The sequence below is a fragment of the Euprymna scolopes genome, chromosome 7, assembly GCF_053919585.1.
Source record: "Euprymna scolopes isolate OS-2025 chromosome 7, ASM5391958v1, whole genome shotgun sequence".
NCBI classification, from domain to species: domain Eukaryota; kingdom Metazoa; phylum Mollusca; class Cephalopoda; order Sepiida; family Sepiolidae; genus Euprymna; species Euprymna scolopes.
This window is the reverse complement of record NC_136488.1, coordinates 25,417,441-25,438,148: the sequence shown is the minus strand read 5'-3', so window position 1 is coordinate 25,438,148 and position 20,708 is coordinate 25,417,441. Positions and strand designations below refer to the sequence as shown.

General features: G+C 30.8%; 1 protein-coding gene across 2 annotated transcripts in view; it reads right to left on the bottom strand.

Moving 5' to 3' along the window:
* Positions 1-311: 311 nt before the first annotated feature.
* Positions 312-20,708, bottom strand: part of LOC145279657 (uncharacterized) — an 82,869-nt gene continuing 62,472 nt past the window's right edge. For both annotated transcript variants that reach the window (XM_080130896.1, XM_080130895.1), the window contains exon 2: positions 312-3,224. In XM_080130896.1, coding sequence (XP_079987022.1) covers positions 472-3,216 — 2,745 coding nt within the window. In that variant the 5' untranslated portion in view covers positions 3,217-3,224 and the 3' untranslated portion in view covers positions 312-471. The remainder of the gene's footprint in view (positions 3,225-20,708) is intronic.

Here is a 20,708-nt window from a genome sequence, read left to right as displayed (position 1 = left end):
TTGGAGTACTTTTCTTGCAACAATCTCCTTTAAGTGAGTCTTAGCGAACCATGGACCTATGATGCAACAGATGCAGTGATAACCTCTGAGTCTTCTAAAGGTTGAATAAAAAAAAAATACAACTTTTACTCGATCATGGTTGATGGAAAGAGAACAGTGGATTAAATAACCAATTCCTAAGATTGAGAAGACTCATCTGAAAAAGGTTAGAGGTTATATCGGCTGAAACGTTTTGAGGATAAGTCATCATGAGAAAAATAATAGAATAAAAAAAACAAAACCTAATAAAATAAAAACAAAATCTACGAAAATAGAACAAAAATTTTCAGAACCTTTTAATAACTGTTTTGTTTTAACGAAGATTCATTTTTTTTTTTTTTTTTTTTTTTTAAACATTTTTGTAGAATTTCTTTTTATCAACAAAAAATTCTTTTGTTTGTTTTTAGCAAGAACAAGTACATTCAACCATCATTATTTCTCTGCTGAGGTTTCTTCATTGATACTATCAATTTTCACGTACATCATAGCACTACCTTTATAAATGTGACTGTTCCGTGTGTGCTGAGATGCAATGGCATATGACTTAAAGGTCTGTAAGCAGATATAACAGGAATATGTCTGCTTGTGATGTGCATGCGCCTTATAGATGTGTGCAATGAGGCTTCGGTTTCCGGTAAATATCTCTGAGCACCGCAGACAACTAGACTTTGTAAAGTCAGCGCACTGCATCACGAGTTGGGAGTTTGAAGCGTCTTCTCCATCATACTTGAACTTACAAGAATCTAGTCCGATTTCTTCCGTTTGAGGAGCTACCACCTCTGAAGGAACAAGAGTAGATGTTCCAGCAGATTCATCAACCTCGGAGGATGTAGCTATCTTTCGTTGGAACAGAATATTTGGTTTGTGAATAGTTTTCATATGTTTCAAAATGCTAACAAACTTATCAAAACTTTCATTACATTTAAGGCATTTGTGCTTTTTATTTTGAAGCATTGCATGTGCCTTGCTGATATGTTGTGCTAGTCCCTGAAAGCCCGAAAGTCTTTTCTTGCATTGTAAACACCTTGGTGTTTGGAAGTCTGTCACATCATGAATTGTTAAAGCTTCTGGGAAGCTACCTTCGTTTTGCGTCTCGTCATTGTCTCCCTCTTCGGGCGGAACATCATTTTCTTCTGGCTCTTTTTTTATTTTCGAATCTGTGTTCTCATTTTTCTGCTGTTCCCATATTTGAAGCTTTCTATTCAGTTCCGCTATCTCTCTGACACTACAACTATGCTGAACTTTAGTATGACGCAGAATCGCCAGCGATGAGATGAACCGCAGATGACAAAAGGGACAGGGGAAGGCATTTTTATAAGTACAGTGAAGCCTTATAATGTGTCGGATCAACTCGCGGGCATCCACAAATTTCTGATTGCATTCCAAACAGAGTGAAGGGAAGCTTGCAAGTTTACACACAGTTTTATAATACTTTATGGGGATCCGATATTTTTTATTGTTGTAAATGATGATGTTTTTATCTACCAAATATTCTGAAGTTCCTTCATGAGCATCAGGTTGCTCAGTTGCGACATTAACATCAGATTTAGATTCTACTTGTGTTGTGTTTTCCTGGACATTCTCGTGAATATTATGTTTTAGCTCAAGATGTTTATTCAGACTGAAATTTGTGAAAAATGATAGGAGACAAATATGACAGGTGTAATAGAGCTTAATTTCATTTTTTACGTCAGGATGCTTTCGGGTCATGTGAAGGTGGAGACCACGAACAGCTCCAAATTCTTGATAACACTCTTGACATTTAAACTTGGAATTTTCTATGGAATCCTTAGAGTCTGCAGAGTTTTCATTATTGTTATACTCTTTCTTCACCTCCACTGGATCGGAAACGGATTCAAGTGAAGGTTCAACAACCACTTGGTTAAATTGGGAGTCACATTTTTCAACTTTGACCTCTGGCTCAAGCATATTGTTCAACTGTTGGTTCTCAACGTGTCCACTCTTCTTCAGCTGTCTAACGACGCTTTTCATGTCCTTTCCCTTACAATTGTGCACGATTTGTGTGTGGCGTAATGCAGAGGCAAACGAGGGGAATTTCACATTGCAAAGAGGACAAGGGTAAATCTTTCTGCTTCCGCTGTGCATTCTAAACATGTGAAAGATGAGTCCACGTTTACCGGAATAGGAGTGATTGCAAATGCGACACCAGCCACTTTTGAGGTCAGCGTTTTTGACCAACGTCGACTTTTTGGCAAGGTAGGAGAACTTTTTTAAGGACGGATGCCCACTCTTCGTGGAGAACCTTTCGAGGTCAATCTTTTTGCCTCCAAATTTTTTACTTTGTTTGGATCTCCGGTTGCTGCTGTAATCGTTGTTCTCTGCTTTCGTCTTATCGACGCACATTTCGTCCTCTTTACAACTGTGACACCTCTTTATATGAAACTTTTTAATGTGATGGGTTAGTCTCTTTTTGTTCTTGTAGGTATAATTGCACTTGAGGCAAAGGAGCTTACTGAAATCGGCCAATTTGATCAACGAAAGATCAACAGTCCTGTGCTCACCTGTACACAGTTTCTTCACCTTTTCACGAGCCCTAATCTTTTCGTTACTTGCAAATACGGATGGATTTTTATTTCTATTCGCATCATTTGTGCTCACCGGCACCAACTGCATAGCAACTTTAGTTTCCTTCATTGGTTTCAGATAATGAGGCTTTGGTTTTCTTGTTTTCGACTTTTCTAGAATACCACCAATACTCTGTCTAAGACTTGGGACATAAAGTTTAGACTTTGGTGAGGTGCCTGGTGTTGTGTTTATTGATTCAAAATTTTTGTTTTTGTTTAATTGAGACATAAAATCAGACATTTCAACAAACTCCTTTGCATCATCTGGCGGTTCTGGATAAATAATGGGAACTTCGTCAGCAAAGGGGCTGGCCAATAAAGAAAGGCTCTCATTAGGGAAGAGTTCGCGACAATAAAAACGCTTGTGATCCAAGTAGTTTGGCAAAGATCTGAACAAATTACGGCATACTCTACACTCGAGAATGACATCCGACTGTTGCAGGATCAAGTGCTGTACTTCTGAAGTTCCATGTTTCAAACCGTCAATAACCTGATGGATCAGTTTCCCCCCAGCCTCCAAGGAATGACGTATCAAGCTTAAATCTTTCTTCCTCAGGCCCAAAACGTTATCCCCTTCAGACGTTGCTTCCATTGTTGAGCCTGCAAACAAACAAAAAATAAACGTTAGAGGGTCCTTTTTTATTTTTAATCTACAAAGTTGGGAGTATTTTCTCGCTCTGACATTGATATTAAAATGTCTATTTCTATTTAAAAATTAAAACAAACTTAATATATTAAGTCATGGAGATGCAAGCAATGACATTACGGTTAACTAATTTGCATATTCCTTTGTAAAACTAGCATTAATTACATTTCTGATGGTTTCATTTCACTATTATGCTGAATTCTATTTATGCATAGTTTCTACATTCTGCATAATTGCATAGATTTTAAATGAAAACATTTTAGCACATTTAGTGAAATATTTATATATATTTGTCAGTGTGTGCGAAAAGTCTCTAGCAAACTCTTCTGAATCTACAAAGTAAAAATTTGAGATTATATACGAGGGGCGTGCAATAAGTAATGCCCCTGACTCACTTCCAGTTGTCTGATCTAGCTGAAATTTTGCATGTGCAATGATTTATATCTCTACGGGTTATGTGGCAAATTACAGCTCTGAACTAATTGTGGTTTCTGTTTTACAGGTGTTTGAACTGAGTCAGGTGTGAAATGGAGCCTGTTGAATGTCGAGCAGTGATCTGCTTTTTGTATTTGAAAGGACGCACACCACAGGAGACTTTTGATGAAATGAAAGAAACTTATGGTGATAATGCCCCATCATATGACCTTGTAAAATGCTGGCATCGTGAATTCAAACATGGCCGGAAGTCTGTGGAAACAGCTCCCAGACCTGCCCCCCCCTTCTGCTATTGATGAGGCATCTGTCCGTCAAGTTGAGGCTGCCATTTTGGAAGATCGGTGCATTACTATTCGCCAAATAGCCCAAGATGTCAAGATTAGTACAGGGTCTGTGGAAACTATCATTCATGACTATTTGCATATGCATAAGGTATCTGCCATATGGATTCCCATATTGCTCACACCATTCCAGAAGTGAGAATGCGCCGAGTGCTCGAGGATGAATTTAGAGATGTGCCAAGAAGATGAGTCAAAGTTTTTCAAAAGACTGATTACACAGGATGAAACCTGGGTCCATCACTATGATCCAGAGACCAAAGCCAAGTCAATGCAGTGGAAGCACTTGGACTAACCACCTCCAAAGAAGGCAAGGGTGCAGCCCTCTGCTGGCAAGGTCATGCTCAGTCTTCTGGGACCAGGACGGAGTAGTGATGACAGATTTCCTCGTAAAGGGTACCACAATTACAGGAGCCTATTATGCTTCACTTTTGAGGAAATTAAGGGAAGCTATCAAAATCAAGAGGCAGGGCAAGATCAGCAAAGGTACCCTCCTCCTGCAGGACAACGCTCCGGTCCATAACTCGCATGTCGCCAGATCAGAAGCTCCCTACTCTCCTGACCTTGTACCCTCTGACTTTCACCTCTTCCCAGCCATTAAGTTGTTTTTGAAAGGAAAGCGTTTCCCAGATGATGCAGCCTTGATTTCTGAAGTCACGTCGTGGTTGAAGGACCAACCTGGGCTGTTCTACAAAAACGGTCTCCAGAGCTGCATCAAACGATGGCAGAAATGCATAACTCTGGGTGATTCCTATGTAGGGAAAGGCTAATAAATGTGCTAAGTTTCGTTGCTCTAGTGCTATGGGAAGTGGGTCAGGGGCATTACTTATTGCACGCCCCATATATATATATTTGAATATTTTGAAAACTTTAGGTGTCAGGAAAATGATAAAATCATTTTTATGTCCTTTTGTTGGTGTTGTAAGGACAATATTTTGCTAAAAATAGCTTCATCAGGGTAGTTAGTTCGTAGTTTTTTTTCTTTCTTCATTTTGTTGTTATAGAGGAAGTAAGTCCTGGAGAAGAAATAAAAAAATATGAGCTGTACATTTTTGACGTGTGTTCGCTCTAGTTTCGAGCAGGAATATGAAATAAGAAAATAGTTGCACACTATTTGAAGACATTTGTTTTGAATAGAAATTTGAATAATTTTGAAAACTTTAGGTGTCAGGAATCCTGCTCGAAACTGGAGCGAACGCACATGTCAAAAATGTACAGCTCATACTTTTAAATTTCTTCTCCAGGACTTTCTTCCTCTATAACATATATAGAGTTAAATGCTTACTTCCTCTATAACATATATATATATAGAGAGAGAGTTAAATACTTTCTTCCTCTAACATATATATATATAGAGTTAAATACTTACTTCCTCTATAACATATATAGAGTTAAATACTTTCTTCCTCTATAACATATATATATATAGTTAAATACTTTCTTCCTCTATAACATATATATATAGAGTTAAATACTTTCTTCCTCTTATAACATATATATATAGAGTTAAATACTTTCTTCCTCTATAACATATATATATAGAGTTAAATACTTACTTCCTCTATAACATATATATATAGTTAAAAAAAACAAAACTTTCTTCCTCTATAACAACAAAATGAAAAAAAAAAAAAAAAAAAAAAAAAACTACGATCTGACTAACTACCCTGATGAAGCTATTTTTAGCGAAATACTGGACTTTCAACACCAACAAAAGGAGATAAAAATGATTTTATCATTTTCCTGACACCTAAAGTTTTCAAAATATTCAAATTCCTATTCAAAACAAGTGTCTTCAAATAGTGTGCACATTTTATTATATATATAATTATTCAGAATAATGAAATACAATAAATCTATTGGTGTGCAAATCCAGTGATTATCGGTCTTACAAAATATTATTAGATGTAATATTTTATATAAGACTATCCCAGCTAAATAAAATTGCTCAATATACTAGATAGAGCAAATAAATAATAATTTAGGAATTTAAAATTTGTGATTTGAAAAAGCTAAATTTTAAATATAGAAATTTTATTGTATGCAAGACAAAGAATACAGTATAGTAAAATATATTTCCTTAACCTACGAGTTTTCGATGTTTATACATCTCCTCTGAGGAAAAATATTAGCAAATATTATAAAAGATTTGCACCTGATTTGCTAAAGGTAATAAACATAGAAAATTAAATTACATATTTTTAAAGTTTTTAAATCATTTTAGTTACATAGAATAAGGGAAATGAGATATTGATGCTGTATAAAAAAAAAAAAAAAAAAAAAAGATATTCAACTTAAAATCGAAAGTGTATGCTAAATCCTGTAATGGAAGCTCTTGGTATTCGGCAGATAATTGGCTTTATGATTAGAAATAAGACATCCGCATGAATCAAAATATAATAATTATTATAATTTTACAACCGGACAACACTGAGCGGCCTGCTTGTAAAGAATATTTTTATTCACTGTACAATGAATTGACACAAACAAGACGGTGAGCAACAATCAGGTAATGCAGAAGCAGACCCAAATTGACCAGGGTGATGGCTATTACAAGTAAAATTATATTATTTTCATTGTTCTTTTCTCTAGATTATTTTTATTGTTGCTATTTTTCAGCTAAATTTCGTCTGATATGACCAACGACTTTCTCTTTTGCTTGGTCATCCATACCCTAGACTATTCAAATATTATTTAATACGTAAAATCTCAAAAAAAAAAAAAGTTTTCTCAAAGGACAGATAAAAACAAGAGGAATAACTTCTTTTAAACTGAATATGAGTTGTCTATCTTCACATCTTCACAAATAAAAAATAACTTTACTGCATGTTGACAGGTACAGCTAGTCACTAATGTAATAATTATGCATTGTGTCTATTTTAATGTCTATGTATAAATAGCCATCTCTTTGCAGGTAACATAAAGAGAAGTAATTTCGTATATGTTCACCTGAAGTTGAGTAAAATAATATTGTTTGAGTAAAATTGAAAATTGAATTTTTTTAAATTGTTGTGAAAATGAAGAGAAAAAAGAAAAAAATGAAAGGCAACAATCAGAAAAAAAAAAAAAACAAGAAAATGACAGGAAAAACAAGTAAAAAAAAAGAAGAAAAATAAGATAAAGTAACTAAAAAGGGAGAAAAAAGAATGAAAAAAAAAGAGGAAAAAAAAAGGGAAATGAGAAAAAAGGGGAGAATGATTTTTTTTTGTTTATGAAACATTCCAGTTTCGTACGATTTCTTTCATCTTTTTTTTTTTTTTTAATTCCATAAATTGAGACTATTTTATATGAAGCTTTTTTTTTTTTTTTTTTTTTTACAGAGGGTGTACATTTGTATATAAAAAAAAACAAACAATTTTAAACAAAAAATAAAGCGACAAAAAGATGAAAATTTAGTGTATAATTTCAACAAAAAATGATTCTTATTTCATAGTGGGAAGAGGGAAAAAGACAAAAGAAACACAAATGCGTGGAGAATAAAACAAAGAAAAATAAAAGAAAACAAAAAAGAGAACACGGTAAACAAGAGCAAAAAAGAAAAATGAGAAAAAGAAAGGGAAACTTAGAAGCAAAGAGAAAAAAATCCTGGAAATTGAAAACCAAGGTGAAAAATCGAGAAACAACACAAAATGAGAAAAATGGAGAAGACAGAAAAAAAAAAGCAAGAAATAATAAAGAGGTGAATGAAGTAAAAGATGAAAATGCGAAAAGCAAAAAAAAATTTAAATCTGGAAAAAAAATTAGAAGGCAAAGAAATAGAAAAGCGAAAAAAGATTGAAAAAAAAAAAAAAAAAAAAAAAAAAATGGGGGGAAAAAATAGAAAAGGGTGAAAAAAAAAAAAATGACTAAATCCAAGAGCAAGGAAAAGAAATTCAAAAATTAAAAGAAAAAATGAGAAAAAGAAAAAAGTGTAGAAAATGTTAAGGAAAAAAGACGATATGAAACAAAAGTGAAAAATGCCGATAAAAAAGTTGAAAAAATAGTGGTGCCAGAAAACGAAAAACAGGAGAGAAAAAGAAAGTGAAAAACCAATAGCAATAAAAGGTAAAAAAAAGATCCCTTAAAAAGAAAAGATGCTGAATAAGAAATGAAAGGGAAAAAGTAAAAAAAAAAAAAAAAATTCAGAAAAAAATTGAGAACTGAAAAAACACTGAGACTGGCCAGGCAAAAAAAAAAAAAAAAAAAAAAAAAAAAATGGGAAAGAAAAATAAAAAAGATGAAAAAAAGGGGAAAAACAGAAAAGTGCGAGGAAAAAGAAACAGAAGAGGACGAGGGAGGGGTAGAAACAAAAATGAGTTAACACAAAAAAAAAAAAATGAGAAAACAAACAAGAGCAAACAACAACAAAAAACGAGCAAACAACAAAAAAAGAGCAAACAACAACAAAAAACGAGCAAACAACAACAAAAAACGAGCAAACAACAACAAAAACCGAGCAAACACAAAAAAAACGAGCTAACAAAAAAAATGAGCTAACAAAAAAAATGAGCTAACAAAAAAAATGAGCTAACAAATAAAACAAGCAAACAATAAAAAAACGAGCAAACAACAGAAAAACATGCAAACAACAACAAAAAATGAGCTAACACCAAAACAAAAAAAATGAGCAAATAAAAACAAAACGAGCAAACAAAAAAATGAGCTAACAAAAAAATGAGCTAACAAAAAAATGAGCTAAAAAAAAATGAGCTAACATAAAAAAAAACACGAGCAAACAACAAACAAAAAAAAACGAGCAAACAAACAAAAAAAAACGAGCAAACAAACAAAAAAAACGAGCAAACAAACAAAAAAAACGAGCAAACAACAAAAAAAATGAGCAAACAAACAAAAAAAAAACAACAAACAAAAAAAAAAAAAAACGAGCAAACAACAAAAAAAAATGAGCAAACAACAAACAAAAAAAAAACGAGCAAACAGAAAAACATGCAAACAACAAAAAATGAGCTAACACCAAAAAAAGAGAGCAAACGACAAACAAAAAAAACCAAGCAAACAACAAACAAAAAAAACGAGCAAACAACAAAAAAAAAAACGAGCAAACAACAAAAAAAAAAATGAGCAAACAAACAAAAAAAAACAACAAACAAAAAAAAACGAGCAAACAGAAAAACATGCAAACAACAAAAAATGAGCTAACACCAAAAAAAGAGAGCAAACGACAAACAAAACAAAAAACCAAGCAAACAACAAACAAAAAAAACGAGCAAACAACAAAAAAAATGAGCAAACAAACAAAAAAAAAAGCAAACAACAAACAAAAAAAAAACGAGCAAACAACAAAAAAAAATGAGCAAACAACAAACAAAAAAAAAACGAGCAAACAGAAAAACATGCAAACAACAAACAAAAAAAAAACGAGCAAACAGAAAAACATGCAAACAACAAAAAATGAGCTAACACCAAAAAAAGAGAGCAAACGACAAACAAAACAAAAAACCAAGCAAACAACAAACAAAAAAAAAACGAGCAAACAACAAACAAAAAAAACGAGCAAACAACAAAAAAAAAATGAGCAAACAAACAAAAAAAAACAACAAACAAAAAAAAACGAGCAAACAACAAAAAAAAAATGAGCAAACAAACAAAAAAAACGAGCAAAGAACAAACAAAAAAAAAACGAGCAAACAGAAAAACATGCAAACAACAACAAAAAATGAGCTAACACCAAAAAAAACAAAAAACAAAAAAATGAGCAAACAAAAACAAAACGAGCAAACAAAAACAAAACGAGCAAATAAAAAAATGAGCTAATAAAAAAAAATGAGCTAACACCAAATAAAAAAAAACCGAGCAAACAACAAACAAAAAAAAACCGAGCAAACAACAAACAAAAAAAACGAGCAAACAACAAACAAAAAAAAACGAGCAAACAACAAAAAAAACGAGCAAACAACAAAAAAAACGAGCAAACAACAAAAAAAAACGAGCAAACAACAAACAAAAAAAAACGAGCAAACAACAAAAAAAACGAGCAAACAACAAAAAAAACGAGCAAACAACAAACAAAAAAACTAGCAAACAACAAACAAAAAAACGAGCAAACAACAAACAAAAAAAAACGAGCAAACAACAAACAAAAAAAAACGAGCAAACAACAAACAAAAAAAAACGAGCAAACAACAAACAAAAAAAAACGAGCAAACAACAAACAAAAAAAAACGAGCAAACAACAAACAAAAAAAACGAGCAAACAACAAAAAACAAAAAAAACGAGCAAACAAAAAAAAACGAGCAAACAGCAAACAAAAAAAAACGAGCAAACAACAAAAAAAAAACGAGCAAACAACAAACAAAAAAACGAGCAAACAACAAACAAAAAAAAAACGAGCAAACAACAAACAAAAAACCCAGCAAACAACAAAAATGAAAAAAAACAACAAAAAAAATGAGCTAACACAAAAAAAAGCGAGCTAACACAAAAAAAACGAGCAAAAAAAAAAAAAAAAAAATGAGCAAACAACAAAAAAAAAAAATGAGCAAACAACAACAAAAAAATGAGCAAACAACAAAAAAAAATGAGCAAACAACAACAACAAAAATGAGCAAACAACAACAAAAAAATGAGCAAACAACAACAAAAAAATGAGCAAACAACAACAAAAAAATGAGCAAACAACAACAAAAAAAATGAGCAAACAACAACAAAAAAATGAGCAAACAACAACAAAAAAAATGAGCAAACAACAAAAAAAAAAAAAAATGAGCAAACAACAAAAAAAAAAAAAAATGAGCAAACAACAACAGAAAAACGCCCAAACAAAAAAAAAAAAACGAAAAAAGTTAAAAACAAAAAGGAAAAGACGACAAAAAAAAGCAAATATGCGTGAGAAAGAAAAGAGAAAAAGAAAATGAGATAAAGGCTAAATGGAAAATGAAAATAAAGTAAGAGAAAGAAAATAACGAAAAAAATCTGAGAAAAATTCTTGGGGGACAAAAAAATCTAACGTGAGTAAAAATGATGAGAAAAATGAAGAAATCATAAACAGGTGAAAAATGAAGAAATCATAAACAGGTGAAAAATGAAGAAATCATAAACAGGTGAAAAATGAAGAAATCATAAACAGGTGAAAAATGAAGAAATCATAAACAGGTGAAAAATGAAAAAATCATAAACAGGTGAAAAATGAAGAAATCATAAACAGGTGAAAAATGAAGAAATCATAAACAGGTGAAAAATGAAGAAATCATAAACAGGTGAAAAATGAAGAAATCATAAACAGGTGAAAAATGAAGAAATCATAAACAGGTGAAAAATGAAGAAATCATAAACAGGTGAAAAATGAAAAAATCATAAACAGGTGAAAAATGAAGAAATCATAAACAGGTGAAAAATGAAGAAATCATAAACAGGTGAAAAATGAAGAAATCATAAACAGGTGAAAAATGAAGAAATCATAAACAGGTGAAAAATGAAGAAATCATAAACAGGTGAAAAATGAAGAAATCATAAACAGGTGAAAAATGAAGAAATCATAACAGGTGAAAAATGAAGAAATCATAACAGGTGAAAAATGAAAAAAATCATAACAGGTGAAAAATGAAAAAATCATAACAGGTGAAAAATGAAAAAATCATAACAGGTGAAAAATGAAAAAATCATAACAGGTGAAAAATGAAAAAATCATAACAGGTGAAAAATGAAAAAATCATAACAGGTGAAAAATGAAAAAATCATAACAGGTGAAAAATGAAAAAATCATAACAGGTGAAAAATGAAAAAATCATAACAGGTGAAAAATGAAAAAATCATAACAGGTGAAAAATGAAAAAATCATAACAGGTGAAAAATGAAAAAATCATAACAGGTGAAAAATGAACAGGAAAAACATTAAGAGAAAATGAAAAGGAGAAAAAAAAAAGAAAAGTGCCAAACATTTTTTAAAAGAGATCAAAATAGATTTAAATTAATGACTGCTTAATTTAATTTAAACAAAGGTTAAAATTATAAATAATATTGAATTTTTGTTGCCATTAATGTAATACGTTTGTTCTCATAAGAGATCTTACCATTTTTGTTTAATCATTTGATATACAATAAATACAAATTTAATCTGACTGACCAACAATATGGATTTAGGCTAGCCCGTTCCACAGCAGACATCCTAACTAATCTCTGAACGTATATACCAGCCACTGGACAACGCGGGGGAGGGTAGAGCGGTATATCTAAGGCTTTTGACAGGATATGGCATGAGGGTCTCCTCAGGAAAGTTAGATCATATGGTATCACTGGAAGAATACTTAACATAATTAAATCCTTCTTAGATAAGAGAAAAATCCAGTCGTATATCTAAACAATATGATATAAATGTGGGAGTGCCTCAAGGATCTATCCTTGGACCTCTATTATTCCTAATATTCATAAATGTCCTCCCCCGACAAAATTGCCTCCGAGATGGGTATATATGCTGATGACACTACACTCTATAACAGACACGACAGGAAAACAAATGAACACTATCTAAAGAAATGGCAAAAACACTAGAGTATGACCTTCAATCTGTAGTGGAATGGGGACAAAAATGGATGGTCACATTCAATGCTGCCAAGACTAAACTTGTTTCCTTCAATAATTACAAGAAACCTTCTCTACCACCAATAGCAATGGCCAATGACTAAAAGTACATCTTTTAAACTCCTTGGCCTAACGGTCACAGGAAACAGGAGTTGGAAAAATTACATTGAAAGCATTGCCAGGACCGCTGCGAAGAAGGTAGGCTCTCTCTACCGTGCTAGAAAACTACTAACACCCGAAAGTATCCTGTACCTCTATAAGGCCACCATTCGCCCATGTATGGAGTATTGTTGTCATATTTGGGCTGGTGCATTTGCTACTAGTCTCTCGCTCCTAGACAAGGTTCAAAAGAGAGTCGCCAATCTGATAGGTCCTGAACTGTCATCTAAGCTTCAGCCTCTGTCCCATTGACGAAATGTTGCATCCCTCTGCCTGTTCTACAAGTATTTTAATGGTGAAAGCTCTGACGAACTGCAAGCACTTGTGCCCCCACACTGTAAACATCCTTGACAAACCAGATAGACAGCTAAATCCCACCCCCACACAGTAGAGATCCCTAGATGTAAGAGAGCTTTCTACTCCAGTAGTTTCTTCCCCAGAACCGCTAGACTTTGGAATTCCATTCCAGGTCCCTGCTTCCCCAACTGTACTGACATGCAGAAGTTCAAGTATAATGTGAACTGATATCTTGCTGCTCAACTCCCTACATAGTACCCCAGTAGCTGTTGCCCCTGTTAGTAGCCCCTATACTAAAGTTTGTTTGGGGTGAAAATGTAATAATAATAAAAAAATAAAAAAAATGAAATTATCCGAATTAGGAAACGAATCATAGATATATTTGTTAGTATCATTATTTTAACAGATATACAGAAAAGTGAAATAAATAATTTGTCAGACATGCATAGCAATGAAATAAATAATTAAAAAACTTTTTACCACATATTTTTATACTAACATTTCAACCTAGCTTTGCTTAGGGCCTATATATTGTTCATAACTTTATTTTTATTTAAATCTTAGTGGAAATGTATTTTTTTGTTTAAACAAAACATACCTTTACTAAAGTTATGGTTTTCAGTAGTAAATAAAAAACGCAAGAATTTATTTTTGCTTTTTTTATATAAATATAAATCGTAATTTGTAACAATAAAAATAAAATAATTTTTACAGGAACATTACAAAAAAAGCCCCTAAAGTCCGTCTTAATGAATTCGATATAACTCAAAGAGAAATGAATTTTTCGAACTACCGATATTACCATTGAATTAAGTGTTGTTTATTTAATATTTTCACACACAAAAAAAATTTATAATAGCAAGAATATTCTACTTTGTTTTTAATTTACAGATTTCGCATAATTTTTATATGCAAGATTTTAATTTCCTTGCTCGCAAGAATGTGAAACTTTCAGCGTAACATAATTTTGATATAATATTGGCCAATAATTTTTAAAAAATAATAAATTTAGAAACAGGAACATAGAAAAATAATTAAATTAAAAAATGAAAAAAATGTATACAAACATTTAGAATAGAAATGTACGGATGCCCGTCAGAGGAAAAAAAAAAAAAAAGAAACCCAGCATCCCTCCTTCCTTTTAATTACATGACATCATTCTCAGACAGCTTTTTGGCTGTCTCAGATTGTGGGCCTCCGTATATTCCGTATTTCCAAAAGTATAGTTTGTTGTGGTTTTGTGAACGACAAAAACACTCGGTTTTGGGTCTAATTCAGCTATTTTTTGTGCAAACAAGGTGTTTTTTTTTTTTTAAATTTAATTCAATATCTTAGGATTTTACTGTACTAATTATCTTTGAAATAGACACAGAAAACTAATATTTATCTCTAAAAGGATTTTTACAATGAATTTATTTAACTTCAAAATTTAGCCGAATTGGTTAGCTCGCCGTGAAAACATTTTTCATAACTTTTTTTTTTTCAAGTGTACAAATATTTTTTTTCTTTGTGAAATTAAGGTTAGTCCTTAATCTTTCAAATACAATCAAAAAGTATTCGGAAACCTACAAAAAATTGTGATAAATAGGCTTTCAAAACTAGGTCCCCCTATCCTTATTCGTTTATTTTTGCCCACACCTAGTATATACATATTAAAAAATTTGACTCATGTTCAGGTAACCTACATGTAAAATTTCACGTGTTTAGACTTAAAATTGGAGGAGGAGTTTAGTAGAGTCTGCAACTTTCAATTTTGACCTCTTGGCAGCCAAATTTTCACCCAAAAATTGATTAAAAAGCTTGCTGCATGGCTGAATTTTTATGTAAAATTTCAAATGGTTAGACCCAAAATTGGCTGAATAGTTTGCTAGAGACTGCAAACGTCAAATCTTTTGAACTTTGACCCTTTGGCAACCAAATGCGCGGCCAAAAACTGATTAAAAAGCTTGCCCTATGTCTGAATACACTTTATGTAGAAGTTCAAATGTTTAAACCAAAAATTGGCCGAGTAATTTCGTAGAGACCACAGAGATCATTTTTTTTTAAAACTTTAACCCCAATGTTGACCCCTTAACATTTGTTTTGGGCTCAAATCAAATTAAAAAGTTTGATCCATATCCAAGTAACCTACATCTAAAATTTTAGACCCAAAATTGGTGGAGGAGTTTGATAGTTTTCAAAGGTCAAATTGTTGAACTTTGACCCCTTGACAGCCAAATTTCTGTCAGAAAACTGATTAAAAAGATTTTCTCAAATCTTAATACACTTTATGTCAAATCACGAGTCTATAGACTGAAAATTGACAGAGTAGTTTGGTAGGGAAATGTACACACAGACACAATAGATACATAGATTGCATACAAAATTATGTTTAAATTTATATTTCAAACTTAATCTATGCAAATAATTAATTTGATTTCCGTATTTTATTTGTTTGTTCATAAAAGTGTTATAGCTAACTGGAATTAAATTGTAATAATTTATTGATAAACAAAGTGTAGTGTAGTATCTGTTTTGTTCTCATGAGGCTTCTCTACCAGACGTTACCTCCTCTGAAAGTTGAAAAAAATTGGGAAAGGGAAAAAGAGGAAAAGAAAAAAAGGCAAAAAAAAAAAAGGCAAAAAAGGTGAAAAGGTGGTGAAACAAAGAATAGAAAAAAGGCAGAAAAGAAAATAAGGCAAAATGAGGAAAGGAAGGCAAAATGATAAAAAAAAGTTATTCTATATTGTGGCCACGTGTTACATGACCAAACGTCAGTACAATTTGCAGTAAGGTCGATTACAATCTTATTTGAAAATCTATGCCATAATTAGTAGCAATATCAGTGAAAAAATGATTATATTTAGATCTTTCATTTGTAGACACAATTAATCTTGTATTCAATAAGAAAGTTTCCTTTAGACATTTAATATTCTCACATTTAATCCTTAAAATAATCTTAAAAATCTTTAAATGTTTTAAAGAGTTTTAAGACCAACATTTACTGCATTAAAACTAACAAGTCTGTTAATTTTGATTAAAAAAATTAAAAGGTAAAAATAAAAATTTGTGTGAAATGACAAAAAAAAAAAAAAAAAAAAAATTCTTGATTCGGTTCACTAAAAATTAAATGATAATCTCAGAAGTTAAGAAATGCTATTTTCATAACGAAGCCATTCTGTAGAAGGAAACACATTGTGTTAAAAAAACAAAAAACAAAAAAGAAATCACGTCTTATTCTATTAAGTTGATTTGCAAAGAAAATAGCAAATCATTTCCAAGTAAATCCAAACATTGTTAATCCTGTGACAGATCTTTTTTGTTTCTTTCTTAAAATGGCTTCTGATAAGAATGAATCCTGCTAACAGAAAATCAGTCCATTTTGAAGAACAGAATTAACCATTCTGGTTCCATTTAGAAACTAATTTTTTTATTCAATAATAGAAATCATTTAATGCAGGCGGGGGGGGGGTGATTCTAGAGTTAAAACTGCAATCTGTTTTCTTTTTTAAAGTAACAGTATTATTATTATTATTATTTTTATTTTTTTTTTTTTTAAATAGCGTTCATCCCTAACAAGGCATATCACCATTTGTACGTAAAAGGGCTACTAGTTAGAAGGATGCCGAGGAAGGATCAACAATATGTTGGTTTACATTACATTTAAACTTCTGCATATCAGTACAGTCAGGGAAGCAGGTAACAGGAAGGGAATTCCAAATTAGCTGTTCAAGGGAAAAAACTATTAGAGTAGAAAGCTTACTGGCATTTAGGAACCTCAACAATGAAGAGGTGTGATTTTGTTGCTAAGCAGGTTTGTCAGGGATATATACGTCGAGGAGACACAAAGGCAACAAGTTCATCAGAACACACCTCATTAAATATTTGTAAAACAGATACAGAGATGCAATATTGCAGCGATGGGACAGAGGTCAGAGCCTAGTTGACAAATTGGGACCTATTAGATTGAAAATTCTTTTTTGGACCCTATCCAAGAGGGAGAGGCTTGTGGTAGATACACCAGCGCAAATGTGGCAACAATACTCCATGCATGAGCAAATGGTGTTTATCCTGTATTGCCCATGCGAAAGGCTTAGAGAAAAATAATTCACAATATATAGTCATGCTCACAATTATTCTTTTTGTTTTTTAAATACGATTTTACATAAAAAGAGGGTTGTTTCAAAAGTAAAACCACATTTTTTTTTTCAATTAAAAAAGTTAAAGAACTACGAAAACGAGTGATACCATTAAAATGAACAACCTTTCTTTGCTCCAGAATTTATTTTTCTATATAATCATCACCATTCTCAATGCACTTTTGCCAGGAATTCAATGACGTAACTCTGCTTTTGACGCACGTCCATGACAGGGCTTACTTTCTTAGAGACTCATACCATCAATACCCAAGATGAAACTTTCAGGTTATGAATGCATGTTCGGCAGCGCTCTACATTCGCATTTGCGAGTGATTTTTCAAAGTGGCGACTAGAAATAATGAAACGCTTATCTTTTGGCGATTGTATTTCTTTCACCAACAATCTTCCAACGCTCACTACTGAATAAAAAATATCTTTTCAACTTTTTTTTTTATAAAACGAACAAAGTTAAATTATTTAAACAATAACACTTTAATAGAACAATATACTCCTTTTTTTTTAACGAAGTCTGTTTAAAAAAAATATCTGAAGAAATTAGAACGTTTATACCTTCAAGTATCCACATAAAATTTGCTGTATATTTAGAATTACACTTATTAAAAAACACACACACAGAATAATCTTTATGATGAACGAACTCATCACAGAATGAACATGTCATATTCTAAAAAAATCATATGAGTTTGGCTTGTGACTTTTCTATTTGTCTAGTAAACGAAAATATTTAGTTGTCAAAGGTCAACTAAAGATAAGTTTGTCCGTAGAGCCCTGTTCGGCCATCATAACAATGCAATTTGCAATCCCCTTCGATACATTTCTTTCTTAGAACTGCACGCCAGTGGAACTGTTCCATCTGCCTGCTTCCCACGGGACTACAACTTCAAGTCCAACGTTAACAAATTCCTAATGAACCGCCCCCTTAAGTAAACACTTCATCAAATCTCCACACTAACGTAATGTACTTGCAATAATCCTTATCCCCGAGTGGCTTCCGAGCCTTGATAAGTGGTGATAACTGTGTAAAAAAAAACAAAAAAACATTAAGGTGGAATAAAAAAAAATAGGAGACCTTACTTTTGGAATGCCTCTCATAATATGTAATAAATTTGGATGAAAATTTTCTACTCAACTCACCTAGTCCTAACTTGTGAAAACAATTTATAAAATATTTTACGGTTAAAAAATGGTTTATTCCATTATTGTTAAAAAAATAAATAAAAATCTGGATTTAAAAAAAAAATATTTTTACAGTAACTAAAATTGTTAAATGGATATTTAATTTTAACTTATTTAAAACTATTTACTAGGTACATGGTTTTGAAAGCATGCTTATAATTTTTTATACGTTTCCGGTTACTTTTTTTTATTTTTTTTATTGTATTTGATAGATTAATAGATTAATCTCTAAAAGAAAAAAAAGAAAAAATTATAATGAAAAATGTTTTCACGCTGGCAGCAAAAACTGGAAGTTGAATAAATTCATTGCAAAATTCCCTCGAAAGATAAATATTAGTTTTCTAAAACTATTTCAAAGATAATTAGTGAAGTAAAGTCTTAAGATATTAAATTTAAAAAAAAAACCTTGTTTGTAGAAAAAAATAGTTAAATTACCCCCCCCCCCAAAAAAAAAAGCAAGAGTTTAAGACATTGTGTATAAGTTCTATGGAAGTCCAAAATGTCTTAAAGTCAATTTTATTTTTAAATTTACAGAATTGGGACATAGTTATAACTTTATTTCTGTATTTTTGAAGATATAATATAAAAAATATTCATTAATTTAGGTGATACTATTTGTTGTAAAAAAAAGTGGTTATTTAGAATATTTTTTTACATTTTTACATGATGACTCGATGTATTCTCAAATGTGTTTATGATAAATTAACCGTTTTTAAAATTAAAAGTACATTTTAAGTGTGAAAAAAAGTCAATTAAAATCACTGATTACACTGACAATTTATCAAAATAGTTATAACTTCATTTCTGTATTGTTGAAGATTATAAAAATATTAATTTAGGTAATCCTATTTTGTTGTAAGAAAAAAAAGGAAGTGCATATTTAATTAGAATATTTAGTTACATTTTTACATGATTTGATTTATTCTTAATTATGTTGTAACGATAAATTGAATTAATCCTTTTTTAATAAAAGTAAAAGTGCGTTTTAAGTGTGAAAAAAAAAGTCACTTAAAATGATTGATTACACTGATAATTTATGCATTGAAAAAATAAGCTAAAAAAAATTAATTAAAGAGAATATGGCGGATATGATGCAAATTTGGTCTGCTTCATTTGTATTTATTATTTTAAAATTTTGCCCATCTGTATTTCAAATAATCGTTATTAAAAATAATACCATTGTTTAAATTCATTTCTTCTTTTAGTGATCCTGGATCTCAATTTCTTCAACTTTTTTCTTTTCCAGGATTATAAAAAAAAATTAAAAAAATTAAAAATTCTTACACTGATGTTTACACCATCATGTGTAACATATATTACATTTAAAAATTTTTAAAGAATTGTTATCATTAACATCACGTGAAATACTTTTTGCAATTATTATTATTTCAGGGGTAAAAATATTGAATAAACAATGCTTAATTCAATGATAATATTGTTAGTTAAGAGAAATTAATTTTTCTTCCAGTTATATTGATTTCATTAACATGGACTTTAGCTTTTTTGAAATATTAAAACAATTTTTTTATTATTAACATCTACAATGCTTTATTTTTATAAAAAATAAAAACAGAAATTAATGCGTCTTTTTCATAGTAAAGTAAAATGAACAGCCGATCCTTAAACTGCATGAACGTTTTGACCCACTTTCATTTAAAAATTCAGCAAATCCACTAATTTGAATGAAATTTTCAGTATTTATTAATTAACAATCACAGAATATAACGAACCTATTATTTTGTTTTTAATTTTAGTGAAAATTTATTATTTTTTGTAAACAAAAAAACACTTTTGCTCAAGTTAAAATTTTAAGTACTAATAAAAAGACAAATTCTATTTGCCTTTTTTCTTTATATATATATATTTAATCTCTAAAAGAAATTTTTTTTAAAGCATTGCAGATGTTAATTAAAAAAAAAAAAGGCATATTTCGAGAACGTTAACAAAAAAAAAAATCTAAAGTGTGTTAATGAAATCAATATAACGATGAAAAATTAATTTCTCAGACTATTGATATTATCATTGGATTTGGCATTGTTTGTTCAATATTTTCACCAAAAATAATTGAAAAAATATTTCATGTGATTTTAATGATAATTCTCAGAAAAATTTCAAATGTAATATATTTTTCTTGTACGCATGATGATCTTTAAACATTAGCAGAAGAAATTTATTTTATAATCCTGAAAATGAAAATAAAAAGAAAAAAATTGAGATCCAGGATCACTAAGAAAAAAAAAAAAGAAAGTGGTATTATTTTTAATAACGATTAATTTAGACAAATACGGATCGGCAAAATTGTAAAAAAAAAAATCATTGCATCCTAACCACCGTATTCTCTTTAATTATAAATAAATTATTTTTGCTTATTTTTTC